At 40.8% G+C, this 27,795-nt stretch overlaps 1 protein-coding gene across 4 annotated transcripts in view; it reads left to right on the top strand.

Moving 5' to 3' along the window:
* The window catches only part of RBPMS (RNA binding protein, mRNA processing factor), a 170,337-nt gene that overhangs the window by 88,331 nt on the left and 54,211 nt on the right, over positions 1-27,795 (top strand). For all 4 annotated transcript variants that reach the window (XR_004300545.1, XR_004300546.1, XM_032413473.1 and 1 more), the window contains exon 5: positions 15,814-15,964. Coding sequence is in view for 2 of the 4 variants with exons in the window: in XM_032413473.1 (XP_032269364.1) it covers positions 15,814-15,964 (151 nt within the window). In the remaining 2 variants the exon portion in view is untranslated. The remainder of the gene's footprint in view (positions 1-15,813; positions 15,965-27,795) is intronic.

Genomic DNA, 27,795 nt, shown 5'->3' with positions numbered 1-27,795 from the left:
CACATAAACACCCTTGGTTTCTCATCAGATATACTATGTGACCAAAGAAGTATATTTTCTAAATGGACCTGGTTTAGTAATAAAAACTATGGCTAAGAATAGGGTTGTGATTTCTTCTGTTTTATTGTTTTCTTTTTTCCTTCATGCCAAACACACTGATTTAAGCCCGTTGATCTGGGCTTTACAGAGATAAACCATATAACCTAGAAATCACTTACACTGACACACATTACGTTTTATCACTCAAAAATTTCTGCTAGGACAGCCATAAGGCTCTGGACAAGTACAGGGAGATACTAGGTTGAGGCAGAACCTCTTTATTTCCCAAATAAGTGAAGGTAGCCATTAAAATTCTGAGGGTTTTGGGGTGTCCATGGAAGCAACAAATATCAGGCTAGATTGTCACTGGCCACCATTCCAAGTGGATGTGGACCATCACAAGTTTTGTTTTGTTTTGTTTTAATTTTATTTATTTATTTGACAGACGAGAGCGGGAACACAAGCAGGGGGAGTGGGGGAGGGAGAAGCAGACTCCCCGCTGAGCAGGGAGCCCAATGCGGGGCTCAATCCCAGGACACTGGGATCATGACCTGAGCCGAAGGCAGATGCTTAACAACTGAGCCACCCAGGCGTTCCCCCCCCCCTTTTTTTAATTTTACTTCACAAGTTTGTTTTGATACCACCTCAAGATCTTGTTAGGGTCAAAAACGTAACTAAATGAAGATATTGCTAGGATCTGCTTCCTTTCAAGCTTTCTTTGGTCATGCCATTTGTTTAAGTGCCATCATTCAGTAGGTAGCAGGACCAAAAGGTAAAAGACGGTCATGTAGCTACTACCTTTACCCCTGAAAAGGGGGAGGGGGAATGCTTGTGGGTATAGTCGTCCCAACAATGAAAATATGAGAGGAGACGGCCCTAGGACTACACAGTGAACGGACTGCTGGCAGCACCAGCCACATCTGGTGTTTGTGTGTTAAGGATTCTAAGTAATGCCTTTGTCCTACCAGAACAGTTGACCTCCGTTTACCTTCAAAATCCTTGGAGTAAAAATGTTAACGTCAGGATTCCTGAATGAAAGAATACCATCTGCACTCTGGCTTATGTTTCTTTCCACGTAATATTACCCATTTCGAAGTGTCACAGTAAAATACTGCTTTAATGGGTAACTGTCCGTGCTTGAGGTGGAGACCTCCTTTTACTAATACTGTGAGGCCCAGGTCTTTCGATCATCCTTTTTTAGGACAGTTTGAGAACATAGTGGCAAAAGTTCAAACAATCATGCCCTCTCAGCCCTTTGGAAAATAAACTCTGTTTGACTCGGATTCTGTTGACGTGTTTAAGATTGAGTTTATAGCTTCTTCAAAGACCCTGTCGTGCTTTATAGTCCTCCTGTACAAAGCAGATTCTCCTAGGTACACAGGGGGTGGCTGGCTAACAGAAAGTGTGCTTTAGTAGAAAAGAAAGAAATTTAGCTGGGCTGGATGGCCAGGTCAAATGGAGCTCCAGATACCTCTGAAGTACTTCTACCTAATTCTCCCAGAAAGTGGATCCAGTCTCTGCAGTTAGCAGTCAGTCCCCCCAAGAGCTACTCAGACTCTGTGAACTAACAGAAATGGGCAAGAGGAGGAGGACACGCATCATCACCTTCCTGAAGTGGGGGTCAGTGGCTGAGGGAAATGAAACCAGGTGGAATAAAAGAATAATTTGAAACTGCACAGCACCAGTTTGGACAAGAGTTCAGATAATCCTGCTGCTTTCTCCAGTTGTGGGAATCCCACAGTAGCATTACGAATCTCCTCTTTTACAAGTGGTAGAAGCACCTTTCCAGAAAAGCCAAAAGAGAGAAGAAATCCTCAGCAGTCCATGTTTAGGAGCGGTAGCTCCTTAGCTGATGAGCACTAGGCCACAAGAATGTTCATCCTAGGCCAAATATTAACCATTGACATGAACTATTTTCTTAAAAGCAACTCTGTGAGATATGGACTATTTTCATTTCCAGTTTATAGCCGAGGAAACTGAGGCATAGAAAGGTTAAACAACATTCCCAAGATCAGCAGTGGAGGTGGATTTGAATGCAGGCAGATTCCAGAGCACACACTCCTAATTGTCACAGTTTAAGCCTCTTATTTGGAAGGAAGTTCCATCCAAACTTGGTTGTGACCTTGAATTGGGTTGTCTCTTGTAACGGTCACTATAACTCTAGCTGATACTTCCAGAGAACCAGTGTTTTTTGTTTGTTGCCTTCACCATAAGAGGAAGGGGACCCACTAGGACCATCTTCTCCAAGTTTCATTTCTAGTCCTGGACTTGGGAAGAAACAAGGTTTCGCTCATTTTGTTGTTGGGGTACATAAATCCTCTTTTAACTAACTAGTTTATAGGTTTCACCATAGGACTATGGCTTGGTGGTGAGAGGGTATGAACTTGAATGCTGTAGTTTGTTGACATGAATAAAAGTGAAGCCAAGGATAAAAACTGTATTCTAGGAAGTGGCCCAGTCACTAGGAAATATTATCAAGACACTTTTATTCCAGACCCAGGATGGCTAGTGAATGATGATAATGGGTTTCTCTACTGTGGCCAAGCTGATTCTATTAGAACACTGAGAACTGAGCTTGTCACAGAATGTTATCAGAGGAGAACTTACATAGGCGAAAAATGAAGGATAAACCTCTGGAGACCTTCCAGGCTGGGTGTGGATGTGTGTTCCTTTGTCACTAAAATTTTCAAAGCAGGTTAGTTTCATTGTGTTTTATGGAACATGTGGTTTAGAAACAAAATTATACAGATTTTTTTTATTCAAGGGGTTAAGAACAAGGACACGTGACCTCTTAAAAACCTAATATCCACTTGGAAGAGTATTCTATTAGGCAGTGGAGCAAGGAATTGTACCTGGATGCAAGGCCTGACTTCAATCCAAGGGCTACATATACCTACAGAGAGAGAGCCCTTAGAAAGGGGTCTCTTCAAGTATAATTGAGATACATTACCAATAGAGAAGGATACATTCTTTTCAAATGACTGTTTAGGCAAGGAGGATAATGAGTAAGTAAATCAGATTATGCTAAGGTAAATCCAGAGCAAGGATTTTGAGGTAGTTGGATTAAGAGAAAGAACAAGGCATAATTGCTCTGGTAGTTTCTCAGTGGGCAGGGGCCCAACAACACAGGCTGTTGTGTTAACAATCCTGATGTTTCCACAAGCGATGTCCTTATTTAAGGAAAGTATGAAATATGGTTTACATGTGACAGGTTCTTCTCACTTCATTCCTTGTCGGATCCCACATCTACCTAAATTTCAACACAGTGGAAACTGTACAACCACACCTCCATTATTTTCAGAAGATAATGTAGTCTTTGTCAGATAAAGAGCTTCACAGAACTGTAATGTACATGTGCACGCAATCACGGGAATCAGAAAATTGAATTCTGGGGCGCCTGGGTGGCCCAGTCGGTTGGGCATCTGCTTTCAGCTTGGGTCATGATCCCAGGGTCCTGGAATTGAGCCCCAAGTCAGGCTCCCAGGGAGCCTGCTTGTCCCTCTCTTTCCTCCCCCCACCTTGTGCTTGCTCTCTTCTCGCAAAAATAAAATCTTTAAAAAAAAAAAAAAATTTGAATTCTGGATTCTCCCAGTCAATTGTAAATTTAGGTGGATTACTTTTGTGGATCTTAATTTCTCCGTCTATACTGAGGAAGTTATTGGCCTTCTGGGCGAGACTGTATTGATACTGTAACAGACTGCCCTTGTAGCGGGACTCTAACATCCTCAGGATGCCAGTATGGTCTTAAGTCTTGTAACAGCCGCAAAGCACCCTCACACATTTCCAAATATCCCTAAGGAGTTGGCAGGGGTGGGGGACAGGGCCAGTGAGGAATACTACCCATGATTAAAAAGTATTAGATTAGGTGGTCCCAAAAATTAAGTCCTAGCCTTCTGTGAATTTCATGCTTTATACAGATCGCCCTGTACGCCTTATCGACTTACTGTCCGAGAACCTGACCCAGACCTCTACCAGCAGTGTGCTTCTGTGATTTTACTCAGATAACCTGGGTTTTTTTTTTTTTTTTTACATTTTGTAAATGGTAATAGAAAACTTTTACACTTTATAAATGGTAGACAATTTTTACTCATTTGTTTTCAGAAATGGTATGTTAGAAGAAATTTTTGAAATTGCAGTATTGATCTCCACACCCCCCCACCACCACGCTCCTATTTCCTTTCTTTCAATCATCTTTTCTGTTTATATTTAAACACACAGCTCTTCCTTTAACTTTCCTCCACACCTTGTTTCTGATTCTCATCTCCACCGGAAAGGATTACCCAGATGCATGTTTCGTTTTGGCTTCTCTTGAGTCATTTTAAGGTTCCAACTGAATGTAACAGTTGTTTTCAGACTCCTAGGGAAACTTTTGCATGTACCTTGCCTAGAGTCTGTTTCTAATCTGAATATTTTATGCTGCCTGTGAAAGAGAAAGCTGACAATTCTCATAAAGCTGTAAATAAATCGTGGTCCCTTCAGACTTCAGAATATCTCTAAAGTATGGGTTTACCTCCTAGTTTCTGAAAGGAATGACATGTCCATCAATTTTCAGAAAACCGTTTGTATTTCTAACTTTTGTTTTTAACTTCTAGAAGGTAAAAGTTAATTCCTTGAACCTCATTTTTTATATGTTGAAAGATTTGTGGTCTCCAGGTTATTTCCTTTCCTGTAGCCAAAATGCTCTTTGAAAATAGGAGGCCTTTATAAACTGTTTTAAAATACAACAGCATAGAGAAATGTGAGTCAAAACCACAATGAGATACCACTTCATACCTATTAGGATGGCTAAGATAAAGGCAATAACAAGTGTTGATGAGGATATGAAAAATTGGGATACTCATACATTGGTAGTGGGATTGAAATGGTATAGCCACTTAGGAAGACAGTTTTACAGTTCAAAAAAGTTAACATAGAGTTCAATTCCACTCCTATAGAGTTGTGTCTGCACAAAAACTTGTACACAAGTGTTCATAGCAGCCCCCAAAAAAGTGGAAACAATCCAATGTCCGTGAGCTGATGAAAGGATAAACAAAATATATTTGTACAATGGATTATTATTCGGCAATAAAAAAAACAGTGAAGTTCTCCCACGTAGTATAAGAAAGAAGCCAGTTATAAAGGACCACCGTGTATTGTATGATTCCATTTATAGAAAGTATCCAGAATAAATAGGCACAGACCCTGGAAACAAATTATTGGTTGGAGGGGTGAGTTGAAGAGGGGAGAGAGGGAGGAATGAGAGACTGCTAATGGGTACAGAGTTTCTTTTGAGGGCTGTGAAAATGTACTAAGCTCTATAGTGGTGATGGTTGTACAACTCAGTGACTATATGAAAACTCATTGAATTGTGCCCAAAAGGGTGAATTTTACGATATGTAAACTATATTTCTTAAAGCTATGAAAGATAGCATTTGGTATTCTAGCAACTTTAAGAATAACATTTTAATTTTTAGGTAAATCAACATTAAATAGAAACTGAAGTCATAAATAGATTTTAATATTCGGTCATTTAGCAAGAAAGGACTTGAATATATTTTTGTGGTGGGATGAAAAATCTTCTGAATGTAGTATAGCGCAATTAAGCCACCTCCAGCTTGTGAATCTCTTGGCCACATCTTCCCCCCACACACTGTGACTGGAAATCTTTGGAGTACAACATATATAGATAATAAGAATCATTCTCTTTTATTTATTAACTTGTTCTAGTCAGCAGAAGGGGAGGGAACCAGTTTATCAGCTTGTTCTAGTCAACTGTAGCAGAGGAAACTGGTATTGGAACACTAAGTTTCTTATGGAAGAAGCTAAGAGGTTGCTGAGAAAATGGATAGTTGTTGACTAAAACTCAACCAAAGTTGTGATCGTAATAAATTAGTATATAAATGCTTTACAGAACCTGGATGCCATCAACAGAGTATTCCAGTCTCTTTAGCTACTCCTAAGAATTGAATGAGTTCTTCCTTCCCCATTGATTCTGTTTAATGTGCCACTGTTTACAGAAATTAGCAATGTTAGTTCAACTTTTCTGTTTGATCTTTGAAAATTTAGAAGGAAATCAATGCTCCCCCTTTCCACCACCACCCCCCCCCCCCCCGCCCCGGCCCCATGCTCCAGTCCCGCCATACTGATTTCTTCTGCCTTGTGGGATAATCATCTCTACCTTTAAAGAGAGAAATAAAAGCATTAAAACTTACAACTTGGGCTCAGTGTGTGATAAGAAAGTCCAGCAGTGGACACCAGGTAGATCACCTACCACCTGGTGGAGCTCTGAGTCTTAGGAGTTTATAACAGCAAGTTATGAAGTAACTCTAGAGATTTATTGGGGGTCTCTGCTTGGGTAAACCTGAAGAGGCACATCAGAACTCCACCTCTCAAAAAGTCTGCGGTTTAGTACCAGAAACCAAGATAAGGAGGAAGGTGTGGAGTGGGGAGAAGACAAGATCCAGGTACTGAGATTAGATTAGGAGGTCAGAGAGTGGTCACTACTAAGTTTGACCTTGACTTGAGCTCCTTTCCTCAGGTTTCTTATTTCCTGGACACAGGATGGTTTCATTGACTTCATTTGTAAAGGTTAGAAGATTCTCAAGTCTATGGAAGAACTGAGCAGATTATTACAAAAGAAAATGGATTTTTATATGCTGAGATTTTATTGTACTGTATATATGGTTTCTGGTGACAGATTACTCTTATTCTGTATTAGAAAGTCTGAATGAATTGGTTAAAACCTATAACGTAAAGGGCATTTATTTCTCCTCTTCAGCGTAGACACCTGGCTAAGCAGGGTTTTCTGGATGCCCCACATTCCTTTCGAGCAGGAGTGGGTTTTCATTTGGAGTTGGGCATGGAGAAAGGGGCAATAAAAAGTTTATTAAATCAACCAGGAAACTCTTTCAGCATATGAAGTTGAATCTTATGAAATGGCTGCTACTTTATTACTTTTCTTTGACAAAAAAAAAAAAAGGCAGTGTCATTTGATCCAGTATATCCAATACAGATCAGATCTGCTGGATTATTGGATCGGAAAGGGGTGTGTGTGAAATGCCTAGGAGATTTCTGATAGGAAATGACCCTTTTTTCTAAAAGAACTGGGTAGCTTACTGGGTGGCTTGTGACCGTCTCCCTGAGGAGAGCAGAGTCCACTGACCATGGAATGAGTGGTAGAGGCAGCCTTTTACTTGCCAGTAGTTTCACATCATTCACCAAATGGAATAATCTTAAACATTGGGACTTACCGGGAGAAACCAGGCATCAAGAACAACTCAGCCTTGAGAATGCTCCCTCCCCTAGCTTCAAGCCATGAACTTCACTGATCCTTTATGAAAGCAGTTATTTATTACAGCAGTTTTAGCTCCAATTTATCTTTACCCTTCCCTTCTCTTTCCCCCTTGTGTAAACATTTCAACATGTTTCAATTAGAAGTTGAAGATGAAATAAAAATTAACTACAATAAATTTGATTAGAAACATCTGGTTATTTAGATGCTTCCTTTTAAAGGTTCAGTATCTTAGGAAGTCACAACAGGTGGCAGGGGGGTGTTAAAATTTTAGGTTCTCAGTTTTTGGATGGGTTGTTGAATCAACTTTAACTTTTTTAAGTGGTAAAACAGTTTTACCTGTTACGAATACATAAAGTAAAGACAAGGATGGGGAGAGACCCAAGTGGAATACAAACCAAAAGGAATGAATCTGACTGTATTTCAGGTGAGTAATACAGCCACACTAAAGTGGGGGAGAACTAACCCAAATAATTCTTGAATATACATCCTGGCTGTATACTTTCAAGCTAAAAAGTCAAAAAGAACTGCAAATATTGAACTTTAGTTAACAAGTTTGTTTTTATGTTGTTACTGCTGTAGTAGTTCTGAAACTACTTGGTGTGCATTCCTGGATTGAGCAAATAAATAAATGTATAGTGGATAATCTCTCTATGATGCAGAGGAGTTAGAAATATGGAAAGGGAAGACTAGAATTAACCCAGTGGTGTGAGGTTGGAATTGGAGCTATCAGTACAAACTTGTGCTTTTAATGTATCTAAATAGATGTAGAGAAATAGATACGGATGTGGAAGTGTGTGTGCGTGGTACATACAGGCCTGGGACAATCTGAGTACCAAAACAAATAGTAAATATAAATCATCAAGTCAAATAAGCTATGAATCAGTACCGATGTAGGAGTGAACAAATGAATGAATAAATAATAAATGGAGCAGAAAGGTAAGCTTTTCCTTAGAGTAGAGAAAACAAATATAGAAGAAATGATGGGATTAGCAAATAACCGTTTGACAGCTGCAATAGTAGTGATTGCTTCAGGTAAGAATCAATAGATGTTAAATTAATGGGTGAAAGCTTAATGAGAAACAAGATATTTATATAGTTTTAAGTATCTCCCTATGAGATCTTTATTAATTAAAAAAAAAAGTAACCTTATAATGGAGAAACTTGGCAAGTGATCAAAGTTATCGCTAGTAATGGGACAAAAATGACATCATGTGCCTCCTGATATAGTACACTGAGAATGACACATCTCTTCTGTGATATTCCTGCCAAAAATGCATAACCTGAATCTAATCAAGAAACAAATCAGATAAACCCAAATTGAGGGACATTCTACAAAATAGCCTGTACTCCTAAAAAATGTCAAGGTCACAGAAGACAAGGACAGACGAAGATACTCCAGGAGTCTTAAAGAGATGATAGCTGAAAACTATGTATGACTTTGGATTAGATCCTGGATCAGGAAGACAGATGGTCTTTGCTTTTGGGAAATCAAACTGTAAAGGGTAAAGGGGCATCGTGCTTCATCTTACTCTTACACAGTTCAGGGAGGAAAACAAAGCGTGTGGACGAAATCTGGGCAAAGGGCATATAGGAATTCTTTTTACTACATCTTTTCTATAAATCAGAAGTTACTTCAAAATATTTTTTTAAAAACGAAACCGAAAACTCTAATAGAGCTGGTCGAGTGCTGTGTGCTAGGATGTCTTCTCCTGTTAGTGCTGCTCTGGCCTACTAGCATTCCATAGGAAACCACTTCTACCACCTCCCCTCCTTTCTCCTTTTTAATCCGATTTTATAAATTCTAACTTTCCAAATGAAGCATATTTGTAAGACACTCAATACAAAACTATACAAAACACAAGTTCTCTCCCCCTCCCCCACTATCACCACCAAAGTTACCACTATTTACAGGTTAATTGGTCACACCATGAACATTCCTGGGCTTGCACAGGTAGTGTTCACATACAAGTGTATATGGTCCCCTCTCCCTGCCAGACTACTGAACATTGTTGATCTTTTTTTCTTAAACTTACATTGCCATCAGGGTGGGGGTGGGTATAGCTTTGCCTCATTCTTTACCAGTAATTTCTCTAAATGAATGCTTTCATTGTCCCTAAAATTAGTTGTCAAGGGCTGACAAACCGACCTACTTTAATTGTAGAGACACTGGGATAGCTGCTCGCTCACAGGTTTGAAAAATGTACCAAATAAACAAGCCTCCATCAGGCATCAGGAGAGCCCTGAAGACAGACCTCAGTGACAGGAACTGGGAGACCTTTTCTGTAGTAGGAGCCCATTCACGTGACTTACTGCCGACCACCTCCATTTTCTGTGTCTCTGATACTCAAGGTTGAAATCCTCAGAACAAAAAACGTTTGGTCGTTTAGTGCAGCACCCGTTCCTTGAATATAGTCAGAGCTGTTGCTAGGGAGGTAAGGGCTCGGAAGGCAGACGTGAGCCTCTGGGTGCCCTCCTAGAGAAGAGGGTCCAGCAGAGCAGCCATCCCAAACTCCTTCTCTTTCCAGATCTGCTCTAATTGCTTCATGTCTGGTCTGTTTGGTGTCTCCTTTCAGTCCAGCTGCCCTTTTACTACCAGAGTTATCCTCCACTACAGTGATTGTCAAATATCCCTATTCAAGCAGTATAGGGATAGCCAGTTCTCAGGTCCCATCCTAGATCTGCTGAGTCAGAAACTCGGGAGGTGTGGTGCTTAGCACTCTGTATTTAGGAAGTCAACCAGATGATTCTGATGCATGCTAACATTCGAGAATCACGGCTCTACTAAATCTGATCATATTATTTACCCAGTTTAAAAAATTTTAATAGCTATGCACATATTCCAAAGACCCTCCCCAGGTATAAAAGGTTCTGTGATCTCACCGCAGCCTGCTTGTGCAGTCCTTTACCCACCTCCCCTGCATGCATGTGCGTACATATGCACACTCACCCTTCTCTACATCCTGTCACACACAGCTTTGCTGAGCCCTTTCCTGGACTGCCACCTGGTCAGTTTCTGCTCTTCCATCACTTCCTCTATGATGCCTCCACCTCCCCTCTTCCCCAGTCACTCTCTGCCTTGGCTGTGTTTCTCACGAGGCCCTAAGCATTGTGTTTATCTGTTTAACCATTACTTTACCCGCATAGCTCTGCCTCTAGAGGTGGGCTCTGAGCTCCTCAAGGTAGGGACTTCATTTCATTGGTTCTTATGTCTCTGATGCATAACAAGAATTATGTGCTTGGTTAAATTTTTTTTTTTTTTTTTTTTTTTTTTACTTTTAAAAGATTTTATTTAAGAGGGAGAGAGGAGGGGGGAGGGGCAGAGGGAGAGGGAGAAGCAGGCTCCCCGCAGAGTAGGGAGCCTGACACAGGCACTGCTGGATCCCAGGACCCCAGGATCATGACCTGAGCCGAAGGCAGATGCTTAACCCAACTGAGCCACCCAGGTGCCCCCCCTTTTTTTTACTTTCTATCATGCAATTTCAAGCATACCAAAAAGTAGAGAATATAGTAATGAACATCCATTAACCCATCACCAGAATTTACCAACTTAACATTTTGCCACATTTGCTTCATCTTTTTTTTTCTAAGTATTTTAAAGTAAATACATGATGATGTATCATGACATTTTGTCATTATAGTCTTTGTATTTTAGTACTAAAAGCTAAAGACATTTTCCTAAAGTCACCATAATATCACATCTGATAAAATTGGCAATTCCCAAATATCACCTATGCCCATTCTGTGTTTTGTTTTCTCCATTTTTCCACAAAAGGTCTTTTACATCTGGTTTGTTCTATCAAGGACCACACACTGCATGTAAAGTTAGGCCCATAAGGATATTTTAATCATTCTAGAATAGCCCTTTTCCTCTTTTTTTTTTTCTATTATTCAGTGAATAAACTCCTAGCTAATCTTTATCCCTACTCATGTGGGATAACATTAGTTCAAGACCAGTGATACTACTAAGGAGTTGGAATGATGTTGTACCTTTATGTTCAGAATGATTCAGTCTCATAGGGTCCCAAATCCATGATTTGCAGCTAATAAATCATTCCAGCACCAGCTAGAATGCACAAGAAGCCAGTGTCACAAGTTCTAGAGAAACGAGAGCTACTTCGGATCTGGGCTTTGTGTGTATTCACTTAATAGCTTCTCCATCTTGTCTTCAGAAAGTCACTGGAAGAGCTAGAATTCATTTCACAGTGACTCTCTGGATCTCTGTAGGCTTGAGTCTTCAGAATTTGGTAATTTTACCTTGCCCATTTTCTTGTGTTTCATTCTTTTACTAGCTTTTTCCTTATCCTTTTAGGACTCTGGGTTTTGATGGAGTTTTTGAACAATAAAATGACATTTTTAAGCTAACTTACTTACAATGTTAATTCAGTATCAGTAGGACACACAAATTTGCATTTGGAGGTTTAAGCCCACAATTCAGAAAAATCTCTTTTAGCCTTTATTCACAAATAGTTCTTAGGCTTTATTTACATTTAAGAGAAAGGGGAAAAGAGCGTTTTTTTTTTTTTTTTAAATTCCTTCAGCAGAGTCCTGAATGCAGTAACTGACTGAATTTAAATCATAGTATGTAAAGGCAGAGTCTGAATTTTCCTTAGGAGTTGCTAATTGCTCTTAGTAGCTTTTAAGATTGAATTATTAGGACTTCCAGTGATTACAATTCCAGGCCATACACCAGTTGAGTAAGACTGCTCCTGTGCGTTCAGTCACCTGTGATGAGGGGAGAGGGGGGCGTTGGAAATGGGGCTGGTGGAAAAGAGGAAAATTCCCTCTGTGAGGCCACAGAAGGTTCAGAAAAAGTACTGTGAAGTATTTTAGAAACTGTTGCCCAGGAAAGAAAACTGTGTTAGCATGTTAGCAAGACTAGCTGGGCTGCCCTAACAAAATACCATAGATTGGGATGGTTTAAACAGCAGACATTTAAGACTCTCAGTTCTGGAGGCTAGAAAGTCCAAGATCATGTTACCATCAGATTAAGTATCTGGTGAGAACCCTCTTTCTTGCTCGCAGTCCTCACTGTCTGCTCATGTGGCCTTTCCTTGGTGTGTGCTCTTGGAGAGCGATCTTTGGTGTCTCTTCTTCCTCATCTAAGGGTATACTAATCCCATTTTAGGGGCCCACCTTCATGACCTCATCTGAACCTGATTACCTCCCAAGACCCCTTCTCCAAATACTATCACGTTGGGGTTAGGGCTTCAATATATGAATTTGGGGAGAACATAAACATTCAGTCCATGACTCCAAAGCATATGATTTGAAACTGCCCTGGTAGACTCTTAAGAATACTAGACTATTAAGGTACATTATTTGTCAACACTATCTTCATACCTACCAGAGTTTGCCCTGGGTAGGGATTTCAGTCTTTGCAGATCATCGTGAACCTGTATTGGTTTGGTCACAGTGTTTCAGGCCACCTTAAAGAGAGACTGTTGGCTGTCCCTGTAGTCAGATCGGATTGCTTCTAAGTAACTCTATTCTCAAATTGACATCATACTGATAGCCAGAAACTGTCCTTTCTGATCATCATGTAAATAAGATACCATTTACAGGTTGAAGAGAAGGGTTTCTCTTCATTATAAGAGGAGTTTTGGTGAATTACAGGCGGAAAAAGTTGATTTTGAAACAGGCACAGAGGTAATCTTATCCTGACAGGGTTTAATGTGAAGTCACTCTGGCCAGAGAATAATCTTATTAGGGCTTTAATTAAAAGCACGAGGTGTTGGGTTGGTTTTTGGGTTTTTTTTTTAAATGTCTTCTTATCTATCTTCCTCTTTTCTTTCCTTCCACTTCCATGTTCTCCTTAGCCCAGCTCCCCTCCCCGCCCCCCCCATCATCCTTTAACATTTAAAATGTTTTTGGCTTGGCTGATCCCTCTGGATAGGAACTGAGCTAGGCAGGATATTGATTACCAAATATGGTATTGCTGCTAAAGATGTTAGAGGAATGTGGCTTGTATTCTAAGCCTCCGGCCTCTGAATAAGCTGCCAAACAAATTAGGTCATTTTAACTTCTGAGCTTGCTTTTTTTTTTTTTTTTTTTTTTTTTTTTTTAAATAAGGAGCTGGAACTCTGATTTGGAACACGATGGTGTTGTTACTTTAGCTCACACAGGGAGGAGGGATATGAAGAGGGGCTTGGGAGTGGAGGGAGACTCAGTTCATCATGTTTTAGGACGGGAGCCACCAGTCCAGGCGGTGTAAAAGGCAAGCATGTTGTGCAGAGCCTCTGTTGACCCTGGAATACCAGTGGAAGAGCTGAGGCATAGAATTCAGATGTGCCGCCTCATTGCCTTCTTGTTACTGAGGCTAGAAAGTCCAGAGGACCACTGACAGGTCCCAGGATGCTCTCCTCTGGTTACAGTGGCCCCAACCACCGTGATCAAGTTGATGTGGGCTCAGTTCCTTCTTCACAGGAGGGTTGGTGGAGTTCAGTGCCAGGGAGGACACCCTGAAATTGATGGCAGATCGTTACTATGTGTAGCTCATGGCGTGTCATGTGAATACGCGAGTCCTTCCACAGCATACCTTTAAATGATAGCCAGGGGCTGACTGCATTTGTCTCCCAGCAAAGACCACAGCTCTTCAGGTCCATATTTGGAAATATTTATTCTGTTGTGATATTAGCTTTGATAGAGTGCAATTCTCTCAAGTGGAAGCGGATGGAAGTAAACTCTGCTTCAGAATACTACTGTGTTCCTTTTCCTCATATACATCTTTGGCAAGATAATACTGAGGTTTCCTAAGTTGAAACAAAAACTGAGACCAGTTAGGGAAAGAATTTCTTTTTACATTTCTTATAACTGGCACCCCCCTTTTTGCTTCTTCTTGTCAGTTAGGGCTGTACAAAGTGGATTCCTTCTTTTCCTGCCCAAACCCGTTTGCCACCTTCAGTGTGTTTCTTCTCAGAGAATGGATAAATCAGGCTCACAAAGAAATTTCACCCACTCGAGGATGTCTGTAGGTCAGGGCTTGGTGGCTTTTGTTCTACCTCCCTGAGGACCTCTCTTGCCTCCTTCCCCCTTATTTCTCTTACTGCTGCTACCATCCAGTCACGCTCTTCTTCCCATCTTTGGAGCTGAGCCTGTGAAGTTCAGAGTTGTTCATCCTGGTGCACGGAGTCAAGAGATTCTTACTGATTTCTGGTGGGAATTGCTCTGACTTTTCTTCAAGCGAATCAAGTAGAAAGGGGACTTTGGGGCCCATAGGCCAACATGTGCACTAAATGGAAAACCTGTATTCTTAGGATACTCCTTTTCAGAACTCCACCCCCTTTCCAGAACATACCATACAGACAAACATGGGACCTGAGCCTGTTATGGATGCACATTTATGCACTATACTGGGCTATCTTTTTGTTAACTGTTGCTGGAATACATAGCATTGGAAAATAGGTATCATGAGGTTATTCATTATGCTTAGTAATGGAGGCATTCTTTTTTTTTTTTTTTTTTAAGATTTTATTTATTTGAGAGAGAGCAAGCCCGAGTGGGTGGGGGGAAGGGCAGAGGGAGAGGGAGATGCAGAGTCCCCGCTGAGTGCAGAGCTAGACTCTGGGCTAGATCTCAGGATCCTGAGATCGTGACCTGTGCCGAAGGCAGACGCTTAATAAGACTGAGCCATGAAGGTACCCCAATGGAGGCATTCTTGAATGGTGGGAGGGTTTTAGAATAGACTTATCTTGTCCTAAATCTTGTGTTTTTATAATGTTTGTTATGTATTGAATTGTTTTAGGTAAACTGCAATATAAGGTCAAGGGTAGTTGAAATTACTACCCTGTCTCTGGCCGGTGTAATCTGTTTTCTCTCTAATCATGTAGCTAATAGGCCAGCTGTAATCAAAACTGGGACTTTAGCACAACAAGACATTAAAATTTTATATAAACTTATAAGCTAACTAGAATTAAATGATACTAGTTACATTGAAATCTTAAATCTTAGTTCCTGTTTTACTAACTCAAATACATGTATCACCACGAAGAAAGATCTCTAGTTAGGGAGGGGACTTTTCTCCCTTTATTTCTAGGTGATGAAACTAAGGCATTGAAGAATGACATTGTTTTAGGCCAGTGTCAGAACACTACGAAGGGCCTAGATCACTACGATTTCCAGTATTACACAGAGCTTTACAGGAATTATTTTATTCTTATTGGTATCCATTAATTGAAGTTTTTCACTATGCTAGGAATTTGCTGGTCCATATTTAAAACTTGAACCTAACGTTCAAAACCTAACGTTTCTGTTCAGGAAGAAAAAATAATTGAAAAAACATGTAGTAACTAAATGTTTTAATTAAGTAAACAAAATCTCCCCTGACTTTCTGGACATGTGGTATTACAGGTTTTCATGTATTCTGTGTAAGTAGTGAGAACCAGGGTTCTCGCTGACCTTTTTTTCCTGATAGGCCAGGATTTACTGGTGTGTTTATTTTGTCACCATTCCGGTTTGACTCTAAGGAAATGAAAACATCTTCCATTTGTTCTTTATTTCCAAAGGGCATCCGCTTCGATCCTGAAATTCCGCAAACACTACGACTAGAGTTTGCTAAGGCAAACACGAAGATGGCCAAGAACAAACTAGTAGGGACTCCAAACCCCAGTACTCCTCTGCCCAACACTGTACCTCAGTTCATTGCCAGAGAGCCATGTAAGTTGATCTCCTTTTCATTAAAAAAAAAAAAAAAAAAGAATAACCAAGAATTGTGTGCTGCATGTGAAATTACACCACAGGACGTAGAGCTAAGTGTCATTTTCCATTTCTGTGAAGAGGCTGTGGATTCTTCCTATCTGAATTCCAAATACAGCAATCTTGTTGATGATTGGCTGTCCTAAATGGTGGTTCAGCTAGATTAGAACTGTAACTACTACAAAATTTCGTTTGATGTGCTGTAGATTTCCTTAATGTCACCTTGACCTTATTGTGAGGGTGTTCTGTTTGCCTGGGGGTACAAACCTTTCTTTATTTCCCCATCCCTGGATAGGAGAGTCGGTTCTCAGCATTTACTTCCTTTGTTGAAGATCATCAGTTCTGTGGCTTGGGAAAAGAGAATATTAAAAGTGAAAGCAGCAGATAAGTTCTATTTTTGAGAACAGTTGAGCCCATAAAATCTAGAAGGAAAAGTAAACACACACAAAGAATTTATATGTTGGAACAATCAGTTCTAGCAAACTAATACTGGTAAATTTAAGGAAATCTAGGGCTTCCTGTTTTAAATTAATTGGGTAAAGACACTGACTAATTGCTAAACAAGTGTCTTACCCCACCTAATGAGCTTATTCCCTTAAATGGCCAGTCTACAGTTTTGCCTTTGATTGAATAACTTGAAAAGGTTGTCTTAATTTTCTTTCTTAAGCTCAATCAGTAGCATAAGTGAGGCGTGAGATAGGCCTTAACTTTTCTTTTCATTGCGTAGCTATATGTGATTTAATATGGCAGGGCATTCAGGGAATCCCAAGTGACTTGCTGTTATTTGGAATATTTTTGCCCTGTCTTTCTTGATTTTCTTTCCAAACCACATGATCTTCCTGCTTTCCTTGACAATACTTTTCAACTTTTCTTATTGAAATTGAAGGGCACATGAGTTTCTTTCTCCCCCCCATGTCATGTGTGTGTCAGGTTTAATCAGGTTATTTTGGAAGTTATAGCCATTCTGTAGCCCTGTAACTCTTGAGAAAGCTGCCACTTGTCAGTGGAAACTAACAGATAAGAGTTTCTCCTCCAGCGTTTTCTAAAATTTTTCTGTGAGTCCAGAAGTCATAATAAAGAAAAAGAAATTTGTTCTTCCATGTCCTAGAGAAACTTGAATCCTTTCTAAACAAAAGTTTCATCTTATGGTCCAGTTGCACTATGGGAGGATGAGTGGACATTTCTTACACATTTCTGTATCCGTACAGCATCTAGTTCAGTTACCTTTTGTACATTGTATATATTTAATATTATAGTGGTAAGTGGATAAATATTTTAATTTGGCTATTTGCAGAATTATTCCATTTGTATGCCTCTTCTTTTCCCTCTGAAATGTCTTGATTAAGGCGTCAGAAAAGAGGATTTGTAAGATACCTTGATTTAGAAAAGGTAACCTAGAGTACCTCTTTAGTTTTCTAGTGAATTTTCTGCCTCAGATCTGAGAGTGCTTTGAAAAGATGAATTCAGACAGCAAGTATAGTGCTGGTGATACTTTATCCTTTCAATTCTTTATTGAATGCTTTTGTTCTGGGACCTCAGTTTTTTGTTGTTGTTTTTTTTAATCTGTTTCGAAAGCTCTGTGAAATTGGTCGCCAGAAAGGTGATAGCCAGTTCACTACAGGGTACACAAAAGCAACAGAGATGAACAGACTGGACATCCATGAGTCTCTGAAGTTATAGGAGAGCTCAGAGCAAAGTTTAGAACACCGCTCTGGCCAGCTCTGCCCACCTCCCTTCCCTGTGTACAAAACAGCTCAGAAGTGGTCAGATAATTTCCATGGCACGGGCTGCTTGTGGCAAAACAAACTTGACGTTTAAAAAAAATCCAAAACACTGGCATATTCTTGAGAAAATAAAAGTTAGCATGATTTCTCTTAATATAGCTCCTTTCTACGACACAGGGGTCTTGATGAACAGCAATTCCACTCTGACTCAGATCGACTTTATCATCCATTACAGTTCCCTCTGGGAATTATGAACTTCCCTGTCACATAGGTAGAATTGTTTTCCTGAAAGCACACTGCAGACTAAGAACACTGGTGGTTCTTTACTGGCAATTCCAGTTGCACTGTGCCTTTAATGGGTGTTCAAGGTGGTGGTCAGTTCAACCACTGTTGAGTAGACTGCAGTGGAATCTTTGAATTTGTAGGATTGGAGCACCTGGGTGGCTCAGTCGTTAAGCGTCTGCCTTCGGCTCAGGTCATGATCCCGGGGTCCTGGGATTGATCCCCGCATCGGGCTCCCTGCTCAGCGGGAAGCCTCCTTCTCCCTCTCCCACTCCCCCTGCTTGTGTTCCTTCTCTTGCTGTTCTCTCTGTGTCAAATAAATAAATAAAATCTTAAAAAAAAAAAAAAAAAGAGTTGTAGGATTGGGAAAAACCCTATAGTGGTGCCTGGGTAGCTCTGTCAGTTAAGTGTCCAGCTCTTGATTTTGGCTGAGGTCATGATCTCAGGGTTCTGGGTTCGAGTGCCTCTTAGGCTGCACACTCAGTGGGGTGTCTGCTTGAGGATTCTTTCCATCTCCCTCTGCCCCTCCCCCCACTTGCTTGTGCTTTCTCGCATGCGCTCTCTCTCTCTAAAATAAATCTTTAAAAAAAAAAAAAAAAACCCTATAGACTTCCCTGTTGTGGATGATGAGAGAGGTTTTTAATGTTTCTTTTTGCCAATGTTTTTTTATAGTTGTGGCTGAAAAGTACCCATTGCCATCTACTAAAGGAAGAATGTGCTAAGATTCAATTATACAACAAATATTTACTTGAACTCTCGTTTCTCGGATATTTGTTGAACTTTAATGAGCTCTCAGTGTGCTATACACTGGGAAAGAAGGGGACTGGTTGCTGCCTTAAAAGAGCGATCAGTCCAAGGGATTGGTGGTGGTCAAAGTTGTCAGGAAACTTGGCCCATATAAAGGATGTAAAAGATTTTTTGCAGCTTAGTCCAGATTGCTCCGAATCAGACTTATTTGCCAAGCACCTGCTCTGTTTGTGCAGAGCATGAAAAATGAGAAAACTAGGTATTGCACTTGCCAAAGGAGATGGTGGCCTGTAATGGAGAACCTTGGCCTTAGACTTGAAGATGTCCGTGAGGGTTCTGGTTCTGCCAGTCATTGTCAAGCTTGTCAAGTCATTGTCAAGTTGGACCTTAAACACATTGAACCTTGCTCTGCTCCTGTTCTCTCAGCTACAAAATGGGAATAATACCTTATTCACATGCTTCTTATAAGAGCTAAATAAAGCAAGATCCTAAGATGGTGTTGAGGATTAAGTGGCTGTAATAGATGTAGAGGGCCAGGCAAACAAAGTATAATCTTAATTTCTTAAAAAAACAATTGAGTCACTTTTCTTTCCTAATTGTTAAAAGTAGGCATTGATCTTCTGAGGCTTTTCATCACTGTGACTATAGCCAATTGTCTTTGCAAATTAGAAGAAAGGATGAATGAAAGTGTCAACACACAGTCCCAGGAAAGTATTATACTTCCCTAATGAAATTTTTATAGTTTTAACTTCTTACTCTCTTGTATATAATGAAGCAAGAAAAACACTGTGAGAAAGTAGGAAGTAAGAGATAACAGAAAATTTATAAATTACATAAAATTCTGCTAGATTATGCATTTGCTTGTACAGGAAAGTAGTGTTCTGTAGTGTAAGAACTCCACTTTGGAGATGAAAACAGGGCAAGTCACCGTCTCTCTGAGTTTTGTTTTCCTTGTCTGTAAAATGATGATACTGTCTGCCAGACACTGCTAAGCATTTTACGTGAACTGGATTCTCAGTAGCACTATTTTACAGTTGAAAAATAGGCCTTAGGAAGATCCAGTAACTTTGAGGTGTTATGGGTTGAATTGTGTTCTGCCAGAATTCATATGTTGAAATCCCAACAACCACCAGTGGCTCCAGATTAAGTGTATTTAGAGATATGAAGTCTTTAAAGACATCAAATTAAGTGGGGCCATTAGGGTGGGCCCTAATTCAATATGACTAGCTTCCTTAAGAAAAAAAGATGGGCAGAGATGTGTTCACACAGAGGAAAATCCAGGTGAGGACATAGCAAGAAGGTGGCCATCTGCAAGCCAAGTTACAGAGGCCCAGGGGAAGCCAAACCTGCCCCCACCTTGATCTTAGAACTTATAGCCTCTAGAACTGTGAGAAAATTAATTTCTATTGTTTAAACCATCCAGTCTGGTATTTTGTTATGGCAGCCTGAGCAGACTAATACATCAAGTGATAGAGCCTGGATTTAAATTCTGACCTGTTACTTTTGTTTTATAACTTTGATCTAGTTACTTAACCTCTCTGTCTCCATTGTCTCATCTATTAAATGGCAGTAATAATTAAACTTACCCAAAAGGTTGTGAGGATTAAATCAATTGACAGGAGAGGGCCACATTCACAAGAGTGAATAATTTCAGTGACTGTTTAACACGTACGTGTAAGAATGTATACATTGGGGCATCTGGGTGGCGCAGTGAGTTAAGCATCCAACTCTTGGTTTTGCCTTAGGTCATGATTTCAGGGTTGTGAGATTGAGCCGCGAGTTGGGCTCCATGCTCAACATGGAATCTGCTAACGTTTCTCTCTCCCTCTCTCTCTGCCCCTCCCTGTGCTTGCTCTCCACGCCCCCCCCCCCCAAATAAATAAACCTTTAAAAAAAAAATAAGAATGTATATGTTGATATGCCTTCTGTTCTCATAGTTGAGACCTGTAGTTTTTCTGCCTTTGTATACTTAGCATCTGGAACCTAGAAATACATGTGAAGTTAAGATACTGCAGATTTTATTTTATGCTTTTTCATTTGGAAGTTTAAAAATATACAGTGTTTAAAAATTTTCAGTGTTATTGAGGTATGATCAGGAAATGATAAAATGCACGTATTAAGAGTGTCTATTTTGGTAAGTTTTGTCATAATACACAGGGAATTGAGTTGACTCAGTGCCCTTGATCTGTTTACACTGCTTGTGGCGTACTGTATTCTAGTGACAACACCTACAGAGCTTTTACTCAGAGTCAACAGATTTTACCCATTCAACTAGAATTTTATGGAGCAAATATCAGAAGACTCTAGAACTTTGCAGTAATTCAGATTCCTGTAGTCCAACCCTAGGGATTCTGGCTGGTCTAGAACTCATGCTCTGTATTTTTAAAAGCTTTTTGGATGTTTCTGATGCACAGTCAGGTTTGAGAATGCCTAGCAGAGCAAGTTAAATTCTCCTACTGCTGACACACTCTTCTCCCCAGCCTTGTACCCATTCCTATTCCCCACCCCAGTCCAAAAACAAAGCATGCTCTCTTAAATTAATACTCTTATTAAAAATACCTGTTAAGCACATAACCCCTTGGTGAATAATCAGATCACTTCCTTGTTTTCTTGCCATACCACTGGAATTTCCCATTTATCCAATATTGACCCTGACTATGTTGGAAGTGAATTTTCTCTCTCATGTCTGAAAAGATCCTCTGAAAGTTCAGAGAACTTCTAAGGTGCCTAGCAAGGGCTCTCCTAGGGCCAACACTCTGGAAACATGAAATCAGTTAACTTTCAACTCTGTGGGATGGGGCCATTCAGGGCCTGATCTGAAGCTCCATGTGCCCATGGAACAGAGTTAGGGTACCTGCATTTTTCAAGGAAGCATACACAGCATGTGCCATTGGAAAGACTGAGGGTGTGCGTCCAGTCCCCAGCTCTGCTCGGGAATGTGCAGATGCCAGCTAGTAGCAGGCCCTGTGTATCCCACACCTGCTCTCCGCAAGTGGGGTTGTTCAAAAAGCTAGCGACTGGCCCTGAAGAAGACCTAATCAAGCTGCTTAGGGGGAGGCAAGGCAAAGACAGAGTTGCAGGTGTTCTGTGGGGATGAGGGCAAGACTCTTTTGCTATGAAAAGCAACTTCCTTGGATTTTTGTGTTTCATATTACATAATGCAAATTGTTTGTTTTCTCGGATGATAAAAATTGTACTTCTCGAGGAAAAAAAAATTTCCAGCAGTCCAGAAAAATATAAAGAAGAAAATAAAAGTCACCAAGTTATACCAGAGATAACCACCATTAACATTTTGGGGTCTGTCCTTCCACAACTTTTAGTATGCATATAATAAAAAATGTATCTCTATCCAGTTTTTTAATTTCAGAATCATTTAACTTATCCCTTTACCTTTAAGATAAAATTCCCCCCCTTTTTTTGTTTTTTAAGATTTTATTTATTTATTCAACAGAGAGAGCGAGCAGGACAGGATGCAGGGCTCGATCCCAGGACCCTGGGATCATGACCTGAGCCGAAGCAGTCGCTTACCCGACTGAGCCACCCAGATGCCCTTAAGATAAAGTTCTGATGTCCAGTGAGATTAAATGGCCTTTAGGGCCAAAAGTAATACCTGGGCTCTGAGAATCCCATGCCACAGCCTCTGTTGCCTTTGCTGTAGGTACTAATTCACAGTGACACAGAGCCCTTGCTAGAATCAGAGCAGGAGGAGGGTGGTAGACACTGGTGGGTTACCTAATGCCCAGGTGAGCACAGCCAGCTCCTGGGCTGCCGCAATTCAGGTGGTTGGTTGATTGATCTGTTGAATTTTATTAAATGGATAAGAAGAAAGGAAACAGCTATTGAGCCGCTATTCTAATCCTTAAGAACAGTGTAAAATACCTATTTTCCAGCCAAGAAGACTAAAACAAGTTTGAGTAACTTCCCCAAAGTCACACAGCTTATTTTAGGCCTAATGGCTGATCTCCCTGCACCACATTCCTAACTTAGAGCCGACAGGTGCTTTTGGCTATAGTTGCTTTTAAGGTATTCTTTAGGAGGTGCTTTAAACTCCAGCCGTGGAGCGCCTGGGTGGCTCAGTGGGTTAAGCATCCAACTCTTGATTTCAGCTCAAGGTCATGAGTTCAAGCCCCACATTGGGCTCCACACTGGAGCCTACTGAAAAATAAATGAGTGAATGAATGAAGTGTCGTCATTTTCAAATGTCAGTAACTAATTGAAGTTTTTCTTTAAAATACAGAGAGAGGGACACCTGGGTGGCTCAGTTGGTTAAGCGTCTGCCTTCAGCTCAGGTCATGATCCCAGGGTCCTGGGATCGAGTCCCTCATCAGGCTCCCTGCTCAGCAGGGAGCCTGCTTCTCCCTCTGCCTGCCACTCCCCCTGCTTGTGCTCTCTCTCTCTCTCTCTCTCTGACAAATAAATAAATAATCTTAAAAAAAAATAAAATAAAAATACAGAGGGGCACGTGGGTGGCTCAATCGGCTAAGCATCCGACTCTTGATTGCAGCTCAGGTCATAATCTCAGGGTCATGAGTTCGAGCCCCGAGTCGGGCTCCTCACTGAGTGTGGAGCCTGCTTGGGATTCTCTCACCCTCTCCCTCCCCCTCCCCCTTACCCATGCTCTCTCTAAAAAAAATTAACTCAAGCCTTTAAAGATGATCTTATTAGAGACCCCAGAGGCCTGCATGAGATTATAAGGAAAAGATTTCAGGGCAGGTCACTGCTCAGTGAAAGTCAAGCTTCCATATAACTTTAAAGCATCAGATTTTGATGGCCAGGATGCACTAACTGTAAAATGTATTTTTACATAGTTGACCAAATTGAACTATTGATGGTTTTTATTTAGTTTTGGTATGGTTCATTGAGTTGTTTCAGAAAATACAAGTGACCCATTTTCAACAATTCAGGTATTTTAGTTTAATGAATAATGGTATCATCAGCAAAGATGAGGATATTTGACTTCTTTGATTTATACTTGGATGACATGCAGGCAGTTTGCTAAAGTGTTTCACATCATTCAAGGAAATGGAAATGAGCATGAATGGAAACAGGCAATAATACAGCTCTGTCTTACATTGTTTCAGATCCTAAGACTTCATCTGCACAGTCCTCTTGAAACAGTGATAGTATGAAACCAGCATATATACCTACCAATTTACGGTTAAGTAGACAGTGTGTTCTCTAGGTGGTCCCTCTTTGTAAAGTCCCCAAAAGCTGATGAGCAACCTGCAGAAAATTTTTCACACAGATCAAAAACCTTAGTTGCTCCTTATATAAAGGATGGGATTGAGAGACCTAGTCCTGCAATTGTTTGAAAGTAAAAACTAACACAGGGACGCCTGGCAACTGACTGCCTTCGGCTCAGGTCATGATCCTGGAGTCCCAGGATCAAGTCCTGCATCAGGCTCCCTGCTCAGCAGAAGTCTGCTTCTCCCTCTGACCCTCCCCCCTCTCATGCTCTCTCTCTCTCTCAAATAAATAAAAATCTTATAAATAAATAAATAAATAAAACTAACACAGAAATAGGAGGGATGTCTAACTGGCTGTTGGGTCTGTTATTTAGGGAGATAAAAGATTTGAGTCCATTTTAAGGAACATCCTTGCAGACAGTTATGTTGACCACATGATCACAATCTGGGCTCATCTGCATTTGAGAAATAGGCCCAATATCCCTTTTTTCTTGAATCTTCTCTTTACAAAATTATAGTTTCATTTCATTTTGTAAAATGACCATGCTTAATTCACTGTATTGTTAGAGTAGGAAACCATAAATTAAATTTAAAGGGTTAAAAATACGTATTTTCCTACCATCTAGAAATAACCACTGTTAATGTTCTGTTGCATATCTTCCTACATACATTTCTATCCTTTTATATGTATATGTATAAAAAATAGTGTGTCAGGTTATCTTTGGTTTAGTTTGGTTACAACATGTGATCACACTGTCCTCTCTTCTCACTTACCCCAGGACCAGTTTTCCATCCAGGACTGTACACCCAAAGCATTATTTTTTAAGGGCTCTTTACATGGAAGGTGTGCTGGTGAGGGCCTTTGATGCCTGGCAGGGAATTTTTTCTAAATTAACTGGTGGGGAGAGAATGCAGATTGTTGAGCATGGCAGTCTTGTGCTTTAAGGAAGACTCTCCTTCCTTAAAGCTCTAGGAAGCTGCACTGGGGAGACAGGAATGGAAGTAGAACACCATAAAAATCTCTTTTATGTAGTGGAGGAAATAGAGTGGTGGTGGGGAAGTCACTTTCCCGAATTTTTTTTTTTTTTTTTTAATATGACTTGAAATGCCACTAGGAAGTACCTTGGGGATGTGGTGCTTCTAGGAAGGAAGCTTCGCTCCTCCCCAGACTCCCACCCCACTTCCACAAAGTTTTAGGGAAAGGAACCAGTGATGGTGAAGACACAAATTATTTCACCTCTTTTTCTTACCCCAGTCCTTGCCCGTAAGGGTTTTGATGGGAGGGGGGGCCCAAGCGTGAAAAGGAAGTTGTGGAGTAGAGCAGTAATGGGGAGTCTTTGGGTGGCCAGAGGCCTTGGGAAGTGGTACAGGAAGGGGGAGCCAGGAGGTGGACACGGGGAGGAAAGAGGAGGCAGCTGGCTGCCGAGTGGAAAGGAGACCAGGACCTCAAAAGTGTGGAAGCTGAGCTTTGCAGGATTGTGCTTACTTGGATCACGTGCCCATTCCCTCTGAAGCAGCTCCACGGCGGGACTGCCGAGGGATTGTGTCCTTGCTGTTAGAGCGGTTTGAAGCTACCAGAAGTGCCGTTCACAGAAACTTGTCATGGTTTCCCTTCTGGGTATTGAGACTTCATAACGATTGAGTGATCCACTGAGCATATTCTCACCCCCAACACCACAGGGCATTTGTGGGCTGATTCTCACATGACAGAGAAAGGCCCATTGTCAAGAATGAGGACATGAGGTGCGCCTGGGTGGCTCAGTCGTTAAGTGTCTGCCTTCGGCTCAGGTCATGATCCCAGGGTCCTGGGATCGAGCCCCGCGTCAGGCTCCCTGCTCAGCGGGAAGCCTGCTTCTCCCTCTCCCACTCCCCCTGCTTGTGTTCCCTCTCTCACTGTGTCTCTCTCTGTCAAATAAATAAAATCTTAAAAAAAAAAAAAAAAGAATCAGGACATGAATTTAACCCTCAGGATATGTATAAGGGTACCAGGTGCTTAGGCCCCTGGACATTCTGAGGAATAGAAACATGAAACAGATGAAGGGGGGGAAATCGGAGGAGGAGACGAACCATGAGAGACGATGGACTCTGAAAAACAAACTGAAGGTTCTAGAGGGGAGGGGGGTGGGAGGATGGGTTAGCCTGGTGATGGGTATTAAAGAGGGCATGCTCTGCATGGAGCACTGGGTGTTATGCACAAACAATGAATCATGGAACACTACATCAAAAAAACATGAAACAAAACTCCAGTCGATGAGGACAGCAAAATACTCTTAGAAACCAAGACACCTTAATAAGGTTTATTTCCCCATATGTCCCACTCTGACAAAGCAAAACTATTTTCCTTTAAAAAAAAAAAAATTTACTGTACCACATCAGTGTTTACAGCCCGCTTCTGCCCCTGTCTTCTCTTCAAACCTGCACACGTTCCTAGTTTTTGCTTAATGTGGATAATTTTTAATAACGAAATTTAAGGGCGCCTGGGTGGCTCAGTTGGTTGTCTGCTCAGGTAATGATCTCAGGTCCTGGGATCGAGCCCCGCATCTGGCTCCCTGCTCAGTGGGGAGCCTGCTTCTCCCTCTGCCCCTCCACCTGCTCATGTGCTCTCATTCTCTCACGCTCTTTCATAAAGAAATAAAATCTTTCTAAAAATAAATAAATTTAACAATAATACTAAAATAATATTAGGTAATGGATGTGGTAAGATATATAGATATATATATCTATCTGGTCTATATATAGATATATCTGGTTTTATGTGGGAGGTAAGTTACTGCAGTACTGTGTAGATCAGCGAATCTGATCCAGTTATTTACATTACAGTTTAATGAGTTAGCCTATCTTTGATTAGCAATGGCTATTAACATTTTGATTTGAATTTGTTTCTTGTTTAATCATTGATTAGCTATAAACAAAGGCCTAAGAACTCAGGAAGTCAAATCTCCTTGGAAATCACAGAATTCTTTTGTAATGCAAATAACTGCCCCAACTTTCATGTTTTGTAAACTCAAATTATTCATTACATCTGCAGAGAAATGAGAGAATAAAGGAGTTCGTTTACTGGGACATTCCAGAAGAAACAGCTACCATAGACTTAATTCTGTTAAGGCCTTGTGCTCTCCTCACTCACTCATTAAAAGGAAGGCATTTCGTAAAGTTTGATGAAGGCTCTCTGTTTCTTCCCTTCGTCCTTTTCGCACACTTGTAAATCCTCAAAGAGGTGCCTTTTCTCGGACAGCAGTTCTCAAAGTATTTGTCTGCCAACCCCTGGTTGGTCTCCAAGACCCTTTCAGGGAGTCCCCAAGGTCTAAACTATTTTCATGAGAGTAGTTTATTTTTCTTACTGGGTAGCAGTGGGCTCAACTACTGGCACCTTCGTACATGTCCAGACAGCGGCACCAAACTGCACTCAGGAGCATTGTGTTCTTCACGGTCCCATGCTGTGTTCAAGAAACCAGTTTCACCTGAGAATGTCCTTGATGAAGAAGTAAATATTTTTATTCAGTCTCAGCTGTTGATTACAGGTCCTTTTATGATTTTTTTTTTTGCCAGAATGGGAAGGATACATATTACCATATTGAAAATTAAAACAAGTTTTAAAAATATTTACTAATTCATTTTAAAAATATGGCCTCATGTGGGGTGGCTGGGTGGCTCAGTCGTTAAGCACTGCCTTTGGCTCAGGTCATGATCCCAGGGTCCTGGGATGGAGCCCTGCATTGGGCTCTGTGCTCAGCAGGAGGCCTGCTTCTCCCTCTCTCACTCCCCCACTTGTGTTCCCTCTGACTGTGTCTCTCTCTGTCAAATAAATAAGTAAAATCTTAAAAAAATATATGGCCTCATGGAAGTAGATAAC

Source organism: Phoca vitulina, unplaced genomic scaffold, assembly GCF_004348235.1.
Source record: "Phoca vitulina isolate PV1807 unplaced genomic scaffold, GSC_HSeal_1.0 scaffold15, whole genome shotgun sequence".
NCBI classification, from domain to species: domain Eukaryota; kingdom Metazoa; phylum Chordata; class Mammalia; order Carnivora; family Phocidae; genus Phoca; species Phoca vitulina.
Note: the sequence above shows the minus strand (reverse complement) of the source record. Positions and strands in the feature narration are given on the sequence as shown.